The 18,275-nt window shown below is 41.2% G+C and overlaps 1 protein-coding gene across 1 annotated transcript in view; it reads right to left on the minus strand.

Annotated features, from left to right (window-relative positions):
- CMTR1 (cap methyltransferase 1) overlaps positions 1–16,768 on the minus strand; it is an 88,662-nt gene extending 71,894 nt beyond the window's left edge. Inside the window, 4 exon segments of the mRNA XM_042479030.1 lie at positions 5,069–5,128; positions 11,332–12,072; positions 14,697–14,825; positions 16,596–16,768. Of these exon segments, the coding sequence (XP_042334964.1) occupies positions 5,069–5,128; positions 11,332–12,072; positions 14,697–14,825; positions 16,596–16,733 (1,068 nt within the window). The 5' untranslated portion in view covers positions 16,734–16,768.
- Between the last annotated feature and the right edge of the window lie 1,507 nt (positions 16,769–18,275).

Below are 18,275 nucleotides of genomic sequence, written 5' to 3' on the forward strand. Positions count from 1 at the left end.
TTGAACGGTTTGTAGCCTTAGGACAACTAAAATCCCTTACCGGAGATTTCACAGGAGAGACTGTTTTAAAGTCCCTGCCTGTATTTTCATTACTTTCTTGGTAAGTAAGAGCATTTGTTTGTTTGTTTGTTTGTTTCTTAAACTCCTTTACTTTATTTCCAGTGTTTGTTTTGGGGAGAGAACCATGTGATTGCTTGGACTCATCCCCTCCACAGCAGCCATGGCCAATTTCCTCCATTTCACTTTCACTGGAGGACACAAATATTTGTTTTAAATATTTCCATCTCATTACCAGAGAGATGTTCATTTTCGCTCATCTGGTGAAGTGAAATATAATCTCCAGAGACCCGTTTTAGATCGGTCATCTGAGAGGGCTGCTTTCCTTTTTTAGATTGTAAATTCATTGTTTCTGTTGCTGCGGCAATCAGCTGCTTACCTGATTCTCTCTAGTATTTTCTCTCTGTTTAGTTCTATCCATTTTATCTGTTTTAAATCGAATAAAACCTCGGATAAGAAGCTACCTTCACCCGGACAGCAGGCAGGCAGTTAAAAAAAACTGTCAGAGAAGACGGCCTTTAAAAAAAAGATGGAATGTTGACTTCTGCCTTGGCGCATAGAATAAAACCCAAGATATCAGTGGATTACTTATGCTGCCATCCCGAGAATTTGTTGCTCAATACTTAACAGTCATTTCATCACAAAATAATACAATTTAGTATTTCACTAAAATTCAAGGATACTAACCCTGTCAGAATGAACATTAAAAGTAGACATTTGTCCTATGCTAAGACTGATTAAGCCAAAATAAAGGATTATACTGCGCGCACGCACGCGCACACACACACACACATATATATATACACACACACAAATAACAGCCTTGCCTAAGTACCCTAACAGCATCAGATTCCATTTGACTTTGGAAGCTAAGCAGGGTCAGCCCTGGTTAGTACTTGGATGGTAGACTGTCAAGGAATACCAGGTGCTGTAAGCTATATTTCAGCAGAAGGAACTGACCAAAACCACCTCTGAGCAGTAGCGTCACTGGGGGAGCGCAGGGGGTGCGGATTGCACCAGGTGACACCCCAGAAAGGGGGTGACACCAGGCCGACTCTCCGGCACTGCGCAGGGCTTTTTTGGGCCACCAAGGCTCCACAGAGAGGCACCCCAGGTGCTGTGATTGCTCCCTGGGAGGGGGGGGGCAGCACAGGGTATTTCCAGCAGTACGCACATATTCCCGAGCGCATCGGAAGTTGTGTGCCAGAAATCCTGCCCCCATAAGTCCTCCTCCCCCCATGAATGACTGCACCAGGTGACACCAACCCTAAGGACGCCACTACTTCCGAGAATTCCATGCCTAAAGGGGTACCGTATATACTCGACTATAAATCAACCTCATGTATGAGTTGAGGTCAAGTTTTGGAGGCAAAATTATGGATTTTGATATGACCCTTACATAAGTCGAGGGTAAAACTTAGGGGCATGTAACAAAGGATCTAAATGATGAAGCAAAGGAAAACAATGCCAAAGAACCTGCAAAATTATGGCAGGCATAACTGTTTTAACTCATACTAAAGGCTGGATGGAAGAGAGAGTAGTGGGAGGTCAGTGCTTCTAGGACAGATTGCACTCTTGCCTTATACCAGGGGATCATTCCCTTTTTAATAAGAGTTAAAGTATAATATTTACATTTGACCCATGGATAAGTCGACCTGGGATTTTGGGGTCAATTTTTTGACGAAAATTTCTAGACTTATACATGAGTATATACAGTAGTTATAAGTGAACAGATGACTTAAAGGTACATGAAAAAATATAATTATTGTTGTTATGTGCCTTCAAGTCATTTTCAACTTATGGCAACCCTAAGGCAAACCTATCATAGGGTAGGTAGATATCATAAGGTAAGGCAGAACCTATATCACTCTGAGATGCTATAATGTAGGGGAGGACTGAAATATTTTTAAAAAATAAGTGAATAATGACTTTACAATGCCAGGAACTTAGAAACCAACTGATATAACACTCTCTAATCAACAACAACAGTTCATAAAAGCAAGGAACTGAATATCTGATTTGACTCTACTAATACAGTGTACAGCTGTATATACCTTTAGTACACTTGTATATAGGTGCGACAATTATTTTGCACAGCTAACTATTTAGAATGATGGTAAGCCTTTGTATGAAGAACTGTATCAGCTAAATTGGACAGTAATGGGACATTTTGAGTCAGATATTTTACTCAGGAAATTTTTAAAAAGAGGAAATGGGGTGGGATTTATAGTAAGAAGAGATGTAGCAAAAGCAGTCAAATGATACAATCTAAAATCTGACCAAATCATGTCAATAAGACTCCAAGGAAAACCCAGCGATATAACCATAACCCATATTTATGCTTCATCTACAGAGAAAAAGAAATTGAAAGATTCTATACTGGAGTTCAAGAGGAAACAGATCACACACCATAACAGGCCTTCTTGTTAACCATAGGCAATTTTAATACACAAATAGGAAGCGGAGCAGAATCAAAGATTGTAGGAAAATTTGGCCTAATATCAAGAAACAAATCAGGAGACCAACTGACTGCATTTTGAGAGGCCAACAGTTTGTTCACTACCAATATATTCTTCAAGCAACCCAAGAAGTAACTGTATATATGGCTATCACCTAATGGTCAATACAGAAATAAAATAGACTACATAATTGGAAGCAGAAGATGGAGAAACTCCATTTGCTCTGCAAAAAAACAACACCAGGAGATTGTGGCACAGTGATGAACTGTTGATAGCAAAAGTTAGAGTAAAGCAAAAGAACAATAAATCAACCATTAGGCCAAAATAAAACCGGAAGAACATCCCCACAGAATTCAAAGACAATGTGAAAAAGAGTCCCTTTTTGATAAGAAGTAATATCAAATATATATTAATGTCCAAATGTGGGCTAACAGATGAACCTCCAATTTTAGAAAATAAAGTAAAAGCTGCACTCAGATCACTTGGAAGAAATAAATCACCAGGAACAGATAGCATACAAATAGAGCTCCTTCAAACTACAAAGAAAATTTACTCTAGTTCTAGCTAAAATCTGTCAACAAATAAGGAAAACAAAACAATGGCCCATTGGAAATCTTCACTACACATTCTAATTCCTACAGAAGCATTGCATTAATTTCTCATGCCAGCAAAGTGATTCACAAAATTCTACAACAAAGGTCCAAAACACACTGCAAAAAATAATCCAGTATGAGACTGCTCTAACTGCTCTGGTTCAGTGCTAGGGAATCCTACAAATTGCAATTTATTATGGAATGAGAGCTCTCTGCCAGAGAAGGCTAAATGTCTCACAAAACTACAGTTCCCAGAATTCCCTAGCATTGAACTATGGCAATTAAAGCAGTCTCAAAGTGGATTATTTCTGCAATGTGTTTTGGACCAAAGATGTTTACCACATATGGAGCAAGAAATGCCAATGTTCAAGCTGGGTTTAGGAAAGGAAGAGGCACTAGGTATCATATTGCAAACATGCCCTGGATATTGGAGTGCACTAAAGAATTTAAAAAGAAAATCATCCTGTGCATTATAGACTACAGAAAAATCATAGATCATGAAAAGTCATTGATCGCTCTTAAAGAAATGGATGTGTGTCACAACATCTGATTGCGCTGATGCGTAACCTGTACTCAGGACAAGAGCCTCCTGTCTGAACAGAATGTGGAAAAACAGAATGGTTTCCAATAGACAAGAGGGCCCGGCAAGGCTGCATTTTATCACCCCATGTTTAAAACGTTTCCCAAAAATATCATACACAAAGCAGGATTAGATTTGGAAAAAGGAAGAATTACAATTGGAGGAAAGAACATCAATAATTAAACATATGCAGATTATACTACACTACTAGTGGATAGCAAAGACTTGAAACAGCTGCTGAAGAAAATCAAGGCAGAAAGGGCATAGGCTGGGTTACAGCTGAACATTAAGAAAACAAAAATAATGGCCAAAGATGGTTTACATTACTTTAAAATAGACAATGAAGATCCTGAAATAGTTCGGTATTTTTCTTACCTTGCTTCAATCAATCAGGAGGGAGACAACAGTAAAAAATCAGAAGATGACTAGGATTTGGAAGGGCAGCTAGACAAGATCCTGAAGTGTAAAAATATAACACTGAATACTAAATTTCAGATGATCCATGTCATTGTATTTCTCATTACTGTGTATAGGTGTGAAAGCTGGACAGTGACAAAAGCCTATACAGTGAAAATCAACTCATTTGAAATGTGGTGCTGGAGAAGACTTCTATGGATATCATGGACTGCTAACAAGACAAAAAAAAATAGAGTGAGAGGTTCTAGAGCAAGCCAAAACTCCCCCTAGAAGCCAAGATGACTAAACTGAGTCTGGTGTTCTTTGCCCACAACATGAGAAGACATAATTCACTATACAAGATGATAATGCTTGGTAAGGTGGAAGGACATAGGAAAAGTGAAAGACTGTATTCCAGATGGATAGACTCAATCAGTGAAGCCATTGTCTTGTGTCTGCAAGACCTGAGCAGGGCTGTTGATGAAAGAGCGATTTGGAGGTCTCTCATTCATAGGCTGAAATCTACATGAAGGCAGCTAACAACAAATGAATAAACCAAAATAATTCTATTAATATTCTAATAATTCTAATTGTAATAAAGAGAAAAAGTCATGGTATCTCAGTTAGGAAACTTTCGAACTTTAACAGGGGAATGTAGAATAGCAAGAAGAATAGTAAACGGTAAATTAAACAAGACCTTATTACAGATTAATGGCTCTGATGTTATTCTTTTAGGATTCTTTGCTATATTAAAATTTCTGTCTTTGCTAATTATGTTCAGTGTTAGTTACTTTGTCTACCTGCCATCAGAGATACTAACACTACTCTATCAGCCAACACTGTTATGACCTGCCTTATGTTAAAATACAGAGATACAAAAATAAGCATCCTTGAAATTTACTAAAAAAAAGGAGGGGGGGGAGTATATTCAAACACCTGGAATCTTAACATATTGGGAAAAATCTAAAACAGTACTACATTACCTGCATTAAAATCTGGTCAAGTTGTTCCTTTAGTTTCTCTTCTCCCTCCTCCTTTGCTCCCTAAAAAAAGGATGCTTGTGAAGAATAAAAGGAAAGCACAGAACTACAAATAGAAACAAGATTGTGAAGCTAACAAAACAATGTGCTAAAAGAACTCAAATACACTGTTTTCTTTCTTGCAATTCAAAGATATAACAAAAGATTGGTGCTGACTGTACAAAACAAAGATTGGTGCTGACTGTACAAAATCAAAAGCTGAAGAGATACTCTTCAATTAAGATTTAATTTTGACTAATCAGACACATACACATTACAATTTTAACATTAATTATTTAATGTTTAGGAAATCTTAGCTTTTTGTTTTCTGTAATATCATTGCGCTTCCTTTTTCCTCTTTCAACCATGTGCAAGAGAGACAGAAAGTATAAGACCCACACAGCAGTTTTAATAGTTTTTTCTAATAAGGTGCAACCTCAAGAGTGACAGTAGCCATTTCCTTGCTCAAAAGAAAAAAGTCCATCTCCGACTAGACATCTGTAACAACTGTTGGGCTCATTGCTGCTCAAAACATCACCTAATTAATAAAGAATTTTCTTCCTTGACAAGCCTGAATAAAGCACATTATTTTAATCAAAATTTGATAGAAACTGAAAAAAAATGTGTAGATGTTTCAATTTTCAACAATTTTTATTTTGCGTGTTTGTGCACACACTACTGGCAACATTTGTAGGGTTGCTTTGCCTTCTGCACAGTTGCAGACCTCATCTAGTGGATTCCATGGATATTAGCTCAACAGGTGTCATTTTATAAGCAATATAATATTGAGACTTAGAATAGCTTTTTTTTTTACTTGTTCTAACTAAAGGATGTTATGGCACTCGTTTAATAAATAAATAAAATAAAAATAAAAATTTTATTTATATACCGCCCTTCCTATGATCAGGGCGGTGCACATCAGATCAAGACAATACAAATACATACATCAATAATACAATTACAATAAGACTATTAAAAACAAAATTAAAACCCCAACAACCAGGTTCCCCAGCGGTGAAAGGGGGGGGGGGGAAGACTAGCTGGAACTTGTGTCGGGGAATGCTAGTTGGAACAGGAAGGTTTTTAATTCCTTCCTGAACTGGGCCAGGGAGGTGGCCGAGCGGAGCTCTATGGGCAGCGTATTTCAGAGGGTCGGGGCGATGATAGTATATGACCTCCTTACTGTGGAGGCTAGTCTAGCCCCAGGGACCCTCAGTAGTTGCTGCCCAGATGTTCTGAGGATGCGGGGCGGAATGTATGGGGAGAGGCGGTCCTCAAGGTATCCTGGGCCCAAGCCATGTAGGGCTTTATAGGTTATAACCAACACCTTGTATTGCGCCCGGAAGCGAATGGGCAGCCAATGCAGATCTTTAAGTACAGGTGTAATATGACTGGCCCTGGAAGTACCAGTGACCAGTCTGGCTGCCATATTCTGTACCATCTGTAGCTTCCGGGTGTGTTACAAGGGTTGCCCCATGTAGAGCGCATTGCAGAAGTCCAATCGAGAGGTTACCAGAGCATGTACTACCGTTTCAAAGTCCTTCTGGGCCAGGTATGGGCGCAGCTGGCGAATAAGCCGAAGCTGATAACAGGTGCTCTTGACCATCGCATCCACCTGCGCTGTAAGGTGAAGCAACAAGTCAAGAAGCACCCCCAGACTGCGCACAGAGTCCTTCACAGGAAGCGTGATCCCGTTCAGGACAGGTGGAACCACCGCCATTCCTGGACCAGGGGAACCTATCACAAGTACCTCCGTTTTCTCTGGATTCAGACTGAATACTACAAAGACATCATACATCTCTTTCATGCCACACTGGACCTGATCATGCAAACAACTACAGGGCATCTGTGATGTTCTGAATTTTTCAAAGAAAATTTTTTATTTCATTTATTAGATATTAAGTTAATATACTGTATATTCTCATATATAAGTCAATACCATGTATACATTGAGGGCAGGTTTTTTTTAGCCAAAATTATATATGTTGCTATGACCCATGGATAAGTTGAGGGTAAAATGTAGGGGCATGTAGCAAACAAATATTTTCCTCTGTTTTTAAAACTGAATAGAATGAGCATACTTAGAAAGAGCTAAAGAGGAGAGGATCTGTTTATTTGAGGGTTTAGAACGGTTGGGTGAGTGTGCATGTGTAGACGGCATTGCTGTCTCAAAATGACTCCATCTATAGAAATACAGATCAGGAAGGGAATATAAATGAGGTAAAAGAAAGAGAATGTGACCTGAAAGGGTGTTTGTGTGAGAAGAACAAGGAAAGCAACCTGCCTCTACCCACTACTACCACAATGAAAACAAGCAGAGGCAAGAAGCCTCTGTTGGTGGGGAAGCAGCATACCCACTCTATAACCCCTTCCTTGCCCAAAGAAGAGAAAGAAAGAAAGCCCTCCCTCCTTCCTCACCTTCCAAAAGCCCAAGTAGTTTTTAGTAGCAACATGGGGGAGACTGAAGAATGCAGCACATCCATTTGGGACAATTGAAGCAGAATGGAGCGTTGGTGGCCATTTTTAATAGCAGCTTACTGTATATGTCTCTCTGTAGAAACTGTCCAGCTTCACAAGACTTATACTGAAAGCCCTATTAAAAATTGCCACTGCTGCTCTGCTTCACTTCAAGTGTCAAAAATGGCAGGCGTGTCATGTTCTTTGGGCTCCCCCACATTGCTACTGAATGCCACTCAGGCTGAAAAAAAAGTGGGGAAAGAACAAGGGCTATCTTTCTTTCTCTGGCTACCAGGGAGGGGGTGGAGTAGGGGGTGGATCACTTTCAGCTTTGCATACCAGATTTCTTGGTGCAGCAGGAGGCAAGATCCAGGGGAGGGGGGTTGCGATGGTCTATGATGATCCCAGTCGCTTGACCAGGTACCCTATCCTTTAGTCTGCAGGGTTCAGGTGTGTGTATTCAAAGGTGGGTGACTGGGAAAGAACAGGGATTGTGACTGTGACTGGGAAAGAACAGGGACTCCTTTACAATCTGCCTTCCTGGGCTAGCCAGATGAGTCTCAGATTTGGTGTTTCAAATCCTCTCTGCTTGAGGTGCTGGAGGATTTCAACATCCATTACAAACCTTCCCTTTCAAGAGTGGCTCAGAACGTCATGTCTACTGAGTGGTATCTGGCTGCACTCATGCTGCCATGCACATTCTGGACCTTGTCTTATGATGATAAGTATCTGGATGACTTTCTATAGTTTTGTTGTCATGGATAGATCACTACCTGTCCAGATTTATACTAACTGGGTCATATAACTTCTGCAGCATGAGGGGGTCGATTATGATGATCACCCCAGGAGACTGGATACATTCCTGATGACTCTTTGGGAGTTTCCTGTTACATATGCAGGTGATTCTGTTGAGGCCCTGGTTGGCCTCTGGAATGGGGAAAGGGCCAGAGAGGTGGATACAACTGCTCTTGTCTCCCTTCTCAAGTAGAGCTGAACTAGCTCCCTAATTCTCTAGGCTGCTGGCTGCAATGAAGCAAGTGAGACAGTAACTAGAGTGAGACTGGTGGAAAACTCAGAGTAACTCGGACCAAACACTGGCTACAGCCTATCTGAAGGCTTATTCCACTGCAATGTGAATAGCAAAAAAAACTCTTTTTTTCTCTGCCACAATCGCATCTGTAAATGGCCATCCCACCGAGCTGTTTCAAGTCATTAAGTGCTTTACATCTTGACTCAGAAGAGCACAATCTAGACTACTAGTAGCCCACTGTGAACATTTTGCTAAGCACTTTGCAAATAAAATTGCTCAGATCCATTCTGACATGGATACTATAATTAATATAGATCCAGTGGACATAATCTTGTTCCCCTGCTTGTCCAGTGTTGATGGAAAGTTTTCAACTTACACAGCCAGAGGATGTAGACAGAATTCTTTGATACCAACTCCCTTGCTAGACCCTTGCCTCTCCTGGCTTATCAAAGAGGTCAGAAGGGGACTGGAGGGCTCTGAGTGCCACCTCTGGCACGTGTGCCATAGGTTCGCCATCACTGGTTTAAGCCTTTTGTTCCCCATCTTAAATGGAAATTTTCCCACCCAAATGCATGCCTTTGGCTGTAATTATATGTGTGATCCTTGTGAAAACTATCAAAGTGGAAGTAAAACAGAAGTATACAGAAAATCTGGGAACAAATGGACGGTGAAGCTGAATAGTTTATTGAGCAACTGACTGTAGTGTGTTAGAATCCAATGCTACAATAAAATAAAACGAGATGGTACAAGTATGTGCAATGTTTTGAAGATTTTGGGGAACACAGGGAGCTGGAATAACAGTAAAACAAAAATGTGGTGTATATATATATATATATATATATATATATATAGAGAGAGAGAGAGAGAGAGAGAGAGAGAGATGTTTATCACACTATACTCTTAAAGTGCTACAATTCCACTTTGACTCCTCTAGCTGCCTCCTGTTGCATTCTGGGATTGGCAGTTTTAAGGAGGGGTATTTAGAATACCTGAGAATTCTAAATACTCCTCCTTAAAACTGCAAATCCCAGAATGCAACAGGAGGCAGCTAGAGGAGTCAAAGTGGAATTGTAGCACTTTAAGAGTATAGTGTGATAAACATCAGAGACAGAGAGACAGAGAGAGAGAGAATTACACAGCTGAAATGACTGCATGTTTGGAATTTCTTGCAAATAACATAAACATATTTCTCTGTCCTATCTTCTAAAACTCTTAATATTTAGAATTCAGAATAGCTAATATTCTAAAACTCTAATTGTAAACCCCACTGAAGTGGCTATGTAACTATACCCACCAGATAAAAACCATTCATTCACTTCACCATCTGTATTAAACCTGCTGCTGCCTTGAATTTCAATACTGATCTCCTTGAGCACTTGAAATCACACTTGTGGGTTACAAGCTAGTAAACAGTCATTTTAAAGCTAAATCAAGTATGCCAAGAGCTACACTTCAACTGTGGTTGCAGTTATTTTGCCTGATCTTTACTGCAAATGCATTCTTTGTAGAAATAAATCTTACATGCCTTCCTAGTCTATGCGCTTTGTAGTCCTCACTACCACGCGAGGTTCAAAAGAGCATTTTGACAAAAGTAAAGGAGCTATTGAAAACAATGACTACATCCTTGCATGGTGGTGGTGGTGCGCCTTCAAGCTATTTCCACCTTATGGCAACCCTGACGTGAATCTGTCATGGCGTTTTCTACGCAAGATTTGTTCAGAGGTTTGCCATGGCCTTCCACGGAGGCTGAGAGCATGTGATTTGTTCAAGGTTACCCAGTGGGTTTACATGGTTGACCCAGAATTTGAACCCTTGTCTCCAGAATCCTAATCCAACACTCAAACCACTAAACCAAGATAGCTCTCATATCCCACTATAAAATTATCAGAATAAGATTTAAACACTGTATTCGTTAATATAAATTTTGGAGTGGAATTTGTGATTTGTTCAAGGTTACTCAGCGGGCTTACATGGCTGACCTGGAATGGACTGCTTCACACAATATTTTTCCCACAAAGAAATCTCTTCAAAACAGTAAAAAGCATCTATACCACTATGGATGAAGCATGGAATAAAACTCAACAAGCAGTCTGATGGACAAGTGAACACTGCAATAAAGTTTTGTAGTATAGTATTGCTGGACTAGGACTTCAGGAGAGCAGGGTTCAAATCTCCACTCAGCCATGGAAACACGGTCTCAGCCCCAGAGGAAGACAATGGCAACCCTCCCTGACCAAATATTGCCAAGTTTCAGTTCAAAGTTATCATAAGTCAGAAACGATTTGAAAGCACATAACTACAAAAACATTTCACAGAAGAAGCTGCACACACCTCTTCCTATACTAAGATATTTCAGTTCAGGAAAAGTGTGATGCATCAATCCTTCTTGCACTAATAGCCAAAACAACTGAGATTTTACAAAGGAAGCTAAACTAGTTTCAAGTAAGTTAACCATGGTAGTGAAAGGTTAGCCATGTGCCACACTAGAAAAAACACTAAGGCTGCAATGCAATATCTACTTTTCTGAGAGTAAGCCCCATTAAACAAAATGTGACTTCTTCATAGATAGGTATAAGACTGCACTGTATGAAACTTCAGTAATGAAAATTAGATGTGGGTAGTTTGCAAGTGCTAAAAAGTTGGATTTTCCCCCATCACATCATTCTGTTTTCAGCTTAGCTTCAAAATCTGCACATTTTCAGACAGTACCTAACAGTATAGTGTACCTGCTTGTACCCACCTCCAGCTCCTCACAGAAGTTTTTCTCCAGTTGTTCCACACGCTGCTGGTGTTGCTCCTGTTCTGTACATAACTGGTCCTGCAAGTCTTGTAACTCTTTCTCCAAAACCTGGATCTCTTTTGGAACAGATTTCTTATTTTTTTGTCTCACATTCAACACTGCTGTTTGTGTCTCCTGCATCTTGGTTTTTAACTTTGTCATATCTGCCAGAGTTTTCATTATTTGTTCCAAGCCATTCCAAGACTGTGCCAAACCTGGAATCTTTGGGTCTTTAGATTTGATGCATAAGCCATGTTCTGGCTGAGCAGCGCTACAATGATTTTTCTTCTTTTCCTTTTTGCTTGGTTTTGGAGAATGCAGTGCTATATCCACGCTTTCTGGTGGTTGTTTGGATAGTTCTGTCCTGACTCCCTCAGATTTCCCAAACGAGTCATTTTCAAAAGACACTCTGTCTCTTTTTAATCTGGAATTAGAGGGTCCTTCTGCTCCAGATGCTTCTGATTCTTCCAAACTAATTTTACGTTTAGTTCTCATGTCCTTTGTTTTTTCAGGTAGATGGTCATTTCTGAATGCTAAAAATGAACAAACATTCTTCCATTCTTCCCTTATTATTGTATATTCATATTCAGCTGTTTCTCTGTGTTTTAAAGGCACTCCTAATTGGATAAAATCACCTTCTTGTAAGCAATAGGGCTTTGATGGATCTATGCGTTCACAATTCAGCCAGACACCATTTAGACTCTAGGAAAGATAAAAATAAATCTTTAAGAAAGAGAAGGACTACAGAAGCGGCTTTGTTTTCTGCCAAATAAATGAATGAAGTGTATGTGTGTGTGTAAATAAAAAACAAAGAAACAATGTGTCGCCTTAAATAATAAACTAAAAACAAAACAAAAGGCTGTAAACCTCAAGATCAGTAAATCAAGCACTTCACCAAGTTTCTTACCTCTTGTAAGACATAAGTATATTTGGATGGATTCTTTTAATACAATACATTTCTCAATCACTACTCAAGACCACTATCTTTCCAAAATGGTTTACCATATAAAACACAACATACTTCATCAATGTAATAAGATGCTAAAATAATTTTAAAGAAATTCAAAATTAAACCAGGAACAAAGGCAACTTATATAATAAAATCCTTTCAACTAACAGGCAAAGACAGCAAATAATTTACAAAGCCCTCTTCAAAACAATATCTATTCAAGGGCTATTAGGGAAGGCCCTAAGTCTAGTATCCACCCACTTTACAGATCTTAATGGCAGGCCAGGCATTTTTTTTCTACCTTGGGAGTAGTATTTTCTACTCTACCAGGAAATTAGCTGACGATATCTGAATTGCTGAACAAAACCCAGCAAACAGTCCTGGCAGAGAAAATGCATGGTCAGTTTGGATTCTGCAACAACCTTACCTACATGATCTGAAAATACACTTGATGATAAAAGAAACAGAGAGATGGAGAATGTTAGGGCTGGTGGGCTCCTTCTGGCACCTTCTTAAACTACATCCCCCCCAGAAGTCACCTCTGAAGCTGATTGGCTGTCAATTGGATTATTTCCATTATGGACTATATCATGAGCCAATAGAGAGTCATCAAAGGGGCAGAGGGTAGGAAAGCAACAGCTACTTGTTGAAACAGACTAATGGCTGTGAAAATTCTCTCTCTTTAAAAAAGCTGCCATTCACAAACCTTAAGGAAATGTGGAGAGTAAGTATTCTAAATTCAGATGGCTCAAGAACCCAGACAACCTGTAATATGGTTAGATGTCGATAGGGAGCACTGCATACTGTCAGTCAAAAATGGAACTCTTAATTACAATACATTTTCAATACAGTTGTTAATCCAGTATGCTTGTCACTGTTTCAGCTATCGGTTCTACATTTCATGATGTGAAATATATTCCTTTTATATGTGAATAAGAACAGATATAATACAGCCATGATTTGCGGGTGGGCTTCTAAACAATTATTCTAAATCATTAGTCTTCCAAAAAAATGAAGGAAAAAAACAAAACAAATGTAAACACAAATATCTCTTACAGAGGAAAAAATCCTTTTGGACTGGAAGTCTACTGCTACATATATTTCAAGAATCAATGTCCCACAGATGAATACATCCAGGTTACTGTCCATCTTGGACAACTATTTACTTTCACTGGGTGTATCCACATATATTGATATATCTCCCATGCTGTAACAACAGCCTATTCCGACCATTGACGAAGACTCTTTGTCGAAACGCGTTTGGTCCTATTTTATCAATTTACCACTTGTAATGGGCTTTCTATGTTATCCCTCCTATTTGTGTCCTTGGAGGTGTTGAAAACCTCAGTTGTATTTGTATTTTATATGTATGACATCTCCAATATTTGATTTATTTGTTGGGATTTATAGTTCTTTAGCCTAGTACATATTGGCTACACCGGCTCTTTTACTCATTTGCCTCAGAAGCTTTTGATTTTATCTTTGGGCTTTGCACACAGACCACAGCATTTTTGTCTGTTTGCAGGATTGAATATATTTTACCTATCCCTTTCATTTTTTATCCAACTCTTCCAGTTTGTTTCCAATAAAACTATTGCTATTCTATGATCATTGCACCTTTTCCCCCCTAGGCTTTTTTGTTCTGCAACAGGGGTGAAGTAGACCAGCAGCTAGGAGTGGCCTCTGGCCACTCTAGCCCCAATCAGGCCCTGAGTGTCCCAGGACCACAGCAACTGAATGGCCCATTCTTGAAGTAGGCTGCTGGTGCAGACCCAAATGGGCAGCCAGGAGGGACCGAACTAAAGCCGCTCCTTTTGCTGACAGCTCAGGGCCACCTCAGGCGATCTCAGAGCAGCTTCCAACCGCTCTGGGAGCGTAAGTCACATGAACGCTACACCCCCAAGCAGCCAAAAGCCACTCCATTTGGCCTGTCTGTTTCAGGCCAGTTCCGTTATTCAAAGACTTCACAAGCAGTGCCTTCAGTTATTCCATCCCCTCCTGCTCCTCCCCCATAAAATTCCTTCTGGAACCCTTAAACAGTTTGCACCATGAGGGATACAACCCAAAACTGGACAGAGAAACATGCAAGCAGGGGGATGGTTTCTGGAAACATAATCTTTGGACACTATCATAAATTGACCATAAATAGAAAGTGCTCTATAACAGAACACGGCATTCCGTATTCTGCAGATAATTCTCACTGCGGTTGCTGAATCAAGCTTGCATCATAATTAAGCCTTGATTTCTGTAAACTGCATACAAGTCGAACATATGTTTCTATAGTTGATATAGTCCCCCAGCTTTCCAGCCAATATTCTCCTACTCAGTTCCATGTTCAGCCTCTCCATGTCACTTGATTTCTAATGACTCTCTGTACCTTGTTATCAGTCACTGTCCACTGGCCTTCAGTATTTTGCTTGAAAACACAGTGGTTCCGAGAGATCATCAGTGGACAAGATTTTGACATCAGCTGGTATGTGACACCAGCTCCCCGACCTATAGTTACCTAAACAAATGAACAAACAGTTAGCATCCACCTTTGTCAACATATTATCTGGATGTGAGTCCTGCAAAAACGGTATGCTGTGTTCATATAATTCATGTTATAGTTCAATGAAGTGTCTTAAACCACCATGCAAGCATTTCCATTGCTTAATTTCATAGAATAATAATAATAATAATAATAATAATAATAGAGTTGGAAGAGACCACAAGGACCATCCAGTCCAACTCCCTGCCATGCAGGAAATCTCAATCAATGCATCCCCATTGACAGTTGGCCATCCAGCCTCTGTTTAAAGATCTCCAAGGAAGGAGACTCCACTACACACCGAGGAAGGAGTGTGTTCCACTGTAGAACAGCCCTTACTGACAGGAGTTCCTCCTAATGTTGAGGTGGAATCTCTTTCCTGGAGCTTGCATCCATTGCTCCTGGTCCTGTTTTCTGGAGCAGCAGAAAACAAGCTAGTTCCCTCCTCAATATTAATAAATCAATGTATGTTATTATTTTTAAACCCTCTAAACTCCTGTTTGCTCTCCACAAATGAAAGCATCTGCTTACATGGAAAGAGGACTACAGCCTAACATGCAGAAACAAGTCAAAGCTAGTAATAACACTTTATATTTTCTTCAAACCCAGCTTCATTCAGAATTAGGAAAGGAGGGAGTTAAAATGGGGTGCAAACCCATGGCACATGCTTGCACTACCCGAGGGAGCGCACCTTCATTCAAGCCAACTGGGCTTCAATATGTGGGTGTTTTCATTTTCTGGGGGGGGGGGGTGAAAAAGGAGGGCCGTGACTGTTTTCCTTGGACCTGAACTGTTCACTAGCTAGATTGTGATGTAGCTTCTATGTAAATATAGATGAAAGCCATTGGTAAACTTTTGTTTTAAACTACAAACTACGTGTTTGTTTTTGGAGTCAGCCTCGGTCCTTAGGAAAGCCTAGTTAGACAAAGGCACATTTCTGCTAATCGGCTAATTTAAAGCTAGGCCCTAACAGGTTTGGATTTGACATTTTGATACTGTATTCAATATTTTTGTTTCCTTGCCAAAAGCTGAAGCCTTGGAAAACATAAATTACCCCACAGAAACCGAGTGAGGAAGCAGACTGAAATCTACAAAGGGTCATCAGTCAGTCCCAAAGTAATCTCTCTACATAGTGATTCTACAGACTTACACAGCTGTATCTCTGAGTTGTGCCACTGGAAGGAGCCAGCTTTAACAAAATTCCTGGACTGTCTGCATGCAAAGGGACCCAGCACCGACCTTTGAGACTAACCGAGAGAAAGAAGTTGGCGGCATGAGCTTTCGTGGACTAAAGTCTACTTCCTCAGATGCGTTTGGTGATGCGCCAAATGCACCTGAGGAAGCAGACCGAAGTCTAGGAAGAAAGCTCATGCTCCTATCTTCTTTCTAAGGAAGCCTTGCATTGGGAGATGCACCAAACGTATCTGAGGAAGTCTATGAAAGCTCATGCTTGCAGCTTCTTTCTTCCAGTCAGTCAGTCAGTCCCAAGGGCGCTACAAGACCTCTCTGCAGACTAACAGGACTCTGACTCCCACCCCTCGAGAAAGAGCAGCCTGGCCTTTGGACACTGCTGACTGGGAGGCTGCTGCTGTGTCTCTTGTTAAGAACTACTATCAGGCTGCACTTCTGCAGCCAGGCGTCAGGGGGCGCTGCCTCCTTCTCTCCCTGCGAGCGCCCCTTTCCCTCAGGCGCTGAGCCCCAGGGAGGAGGAGGCGGAGTCGGAGGCGGCCTGGGCCAGGCTCTCACCTCGCCCCCGTCTTCCAGCAGCAGCCACTCTCCATTCATGCCCACTCGCTTCAGGCACCAAGTTCGATCCGAACCCTTCGGAGGCCCCGAATCCTTCCCTCCGTCGCCGCCGCTTTCGCCGCCAAAACACTCCGCCATTTTCCGCGGACCGGCTGCAAGCTGCAGGCAGAAGTAATCGCTCGGCTCGAGCGGATAAGCTCCGCCTCACTCCGGGCAAAGGCGCCCTCAGCCCCGTTGAAGAGGACCGCCCCCAAACGGGCAGCGGCGACAGGCCGGATTAATCGATGCCCGATGCAGCCCTTGTTGCGTTTGCTTGTTATCGCCAAGTGTCTCACAATTTGACCCTGCCGCCGCGGTCCCTCTCAGGGGCGGCTGAGGGGAGCGGGCCTGAAGGGAAAGGCTCGAAAGGGGGACGTTTTAGGCCACCACTGGCGGCCAGGTTGTTTTAGGCTGCAGCCACGCTGTAGAAATAAACGGGTCTGACACCATTTTGATGGTCATGGCTCAGTGCTGTGGAATTCTGGGAATGGTAGTTTGTTTCCCAGAATTCCACAGCATTGAGCCATGGCTGTTAAAGTGGCGTCAAACCAGTCTACCTCAGTCACAACAAACTACTGTACTATTCCCAGAATTCCATGGCATTAAGACATGGCCATTAAAAGTAGTGTCAGTCTGGATTAGCTCTGAGGCCACAACAAACTACCATTCCCAGAATTCACAGCATTGAGCCATAGCCATTAAAGTGGTATCGATCTGGATTAGCTCTGGTGCTACAACTAACTACCATTCCGAGAACTCCATAGCATTGAGCCATGGCAGTTAAAGTGGCCTCAAACCAGTTTAGCTCTGGTCCCACAACAAACTACAGTTCCCAGAATTCCATAGCATCCAGCCATGGCAGTTAAAGTGGCATCAAACCAGATTACTTCTGGCTGCAGCCTTAATAACTTCCTTTCCTGTAAATTTGCTTAGTTTCATCACTGTTGTGTGTGTGTGTGTGTTTTAATTTCATTAAAGTTATTTTGTGTTGAGTTCTTTTTTGTTCTCCGCTAGCATCATTGTTGAGGAGATACAGACTGCCAAAATAAAGCTGCTTTGGGTCTCTTTGGAGGTATGCTGTTTAAATGATGCATGCATCCTAAGAAGCTGCACCAAAGCTGCACTCCAGTGCTTAGGAATGGAGTGTGGCTTTGGCGTGACCTCCGGACTCTTAGGACCCATGCGTCGTTTAAATAGCATACCTCCAAAGAGACCCAAAGCAGCTTTATTTTGGCAGTCTGTAACAGGCCATAGAAACAGGTAAAGAACCGGAGTGGGGTTTAATTTGAGTGTTGGACTAGAACTCTGGAGAGCAGTGTTCAATCCTGACTCCCTCATGAGGAAAACCTACTGGGCGACCTTGGGCAAGTCACACATTCTCAGCCTCAAAGGATGGCAATGACAAACCCTCTCTGAACAGGGTGACCAGATGTCCCCATCATAAAGGATGACACGGCACTGCAGAGAGTAGGCCATTCATGAGAACAAGTAGGACATGACAAAATAAAAGCTAAAAAACACTTATACGAAGATAAATTCATGCTTCATAGTCCTGCTCAAAATGGAGGACGTTTGGAATTCCTCCTCCTGGACAGAAGAAATGTAGACCATGCCCTGGAAAAGCAGGACCTCTGGTTACTC

The sequence above is a fragment of the Sceloporus undulatus genome, chromosome 1 (assembly GCF_019175285.1).
Source record: "Sceloporus undulatus isolate JIND9_A2432 ecotype Alabama chromosome 1, SceUnd_v1.1, whole genome shotgun sequence".
NCBI classification, from domain to species: domain Eukaryota; kingdom Metazoa; phylum Chordata; class Lepidosauria; order Squamata; family Phrynosomatidae; genus Sceloporus; species Sceloporus undulatus.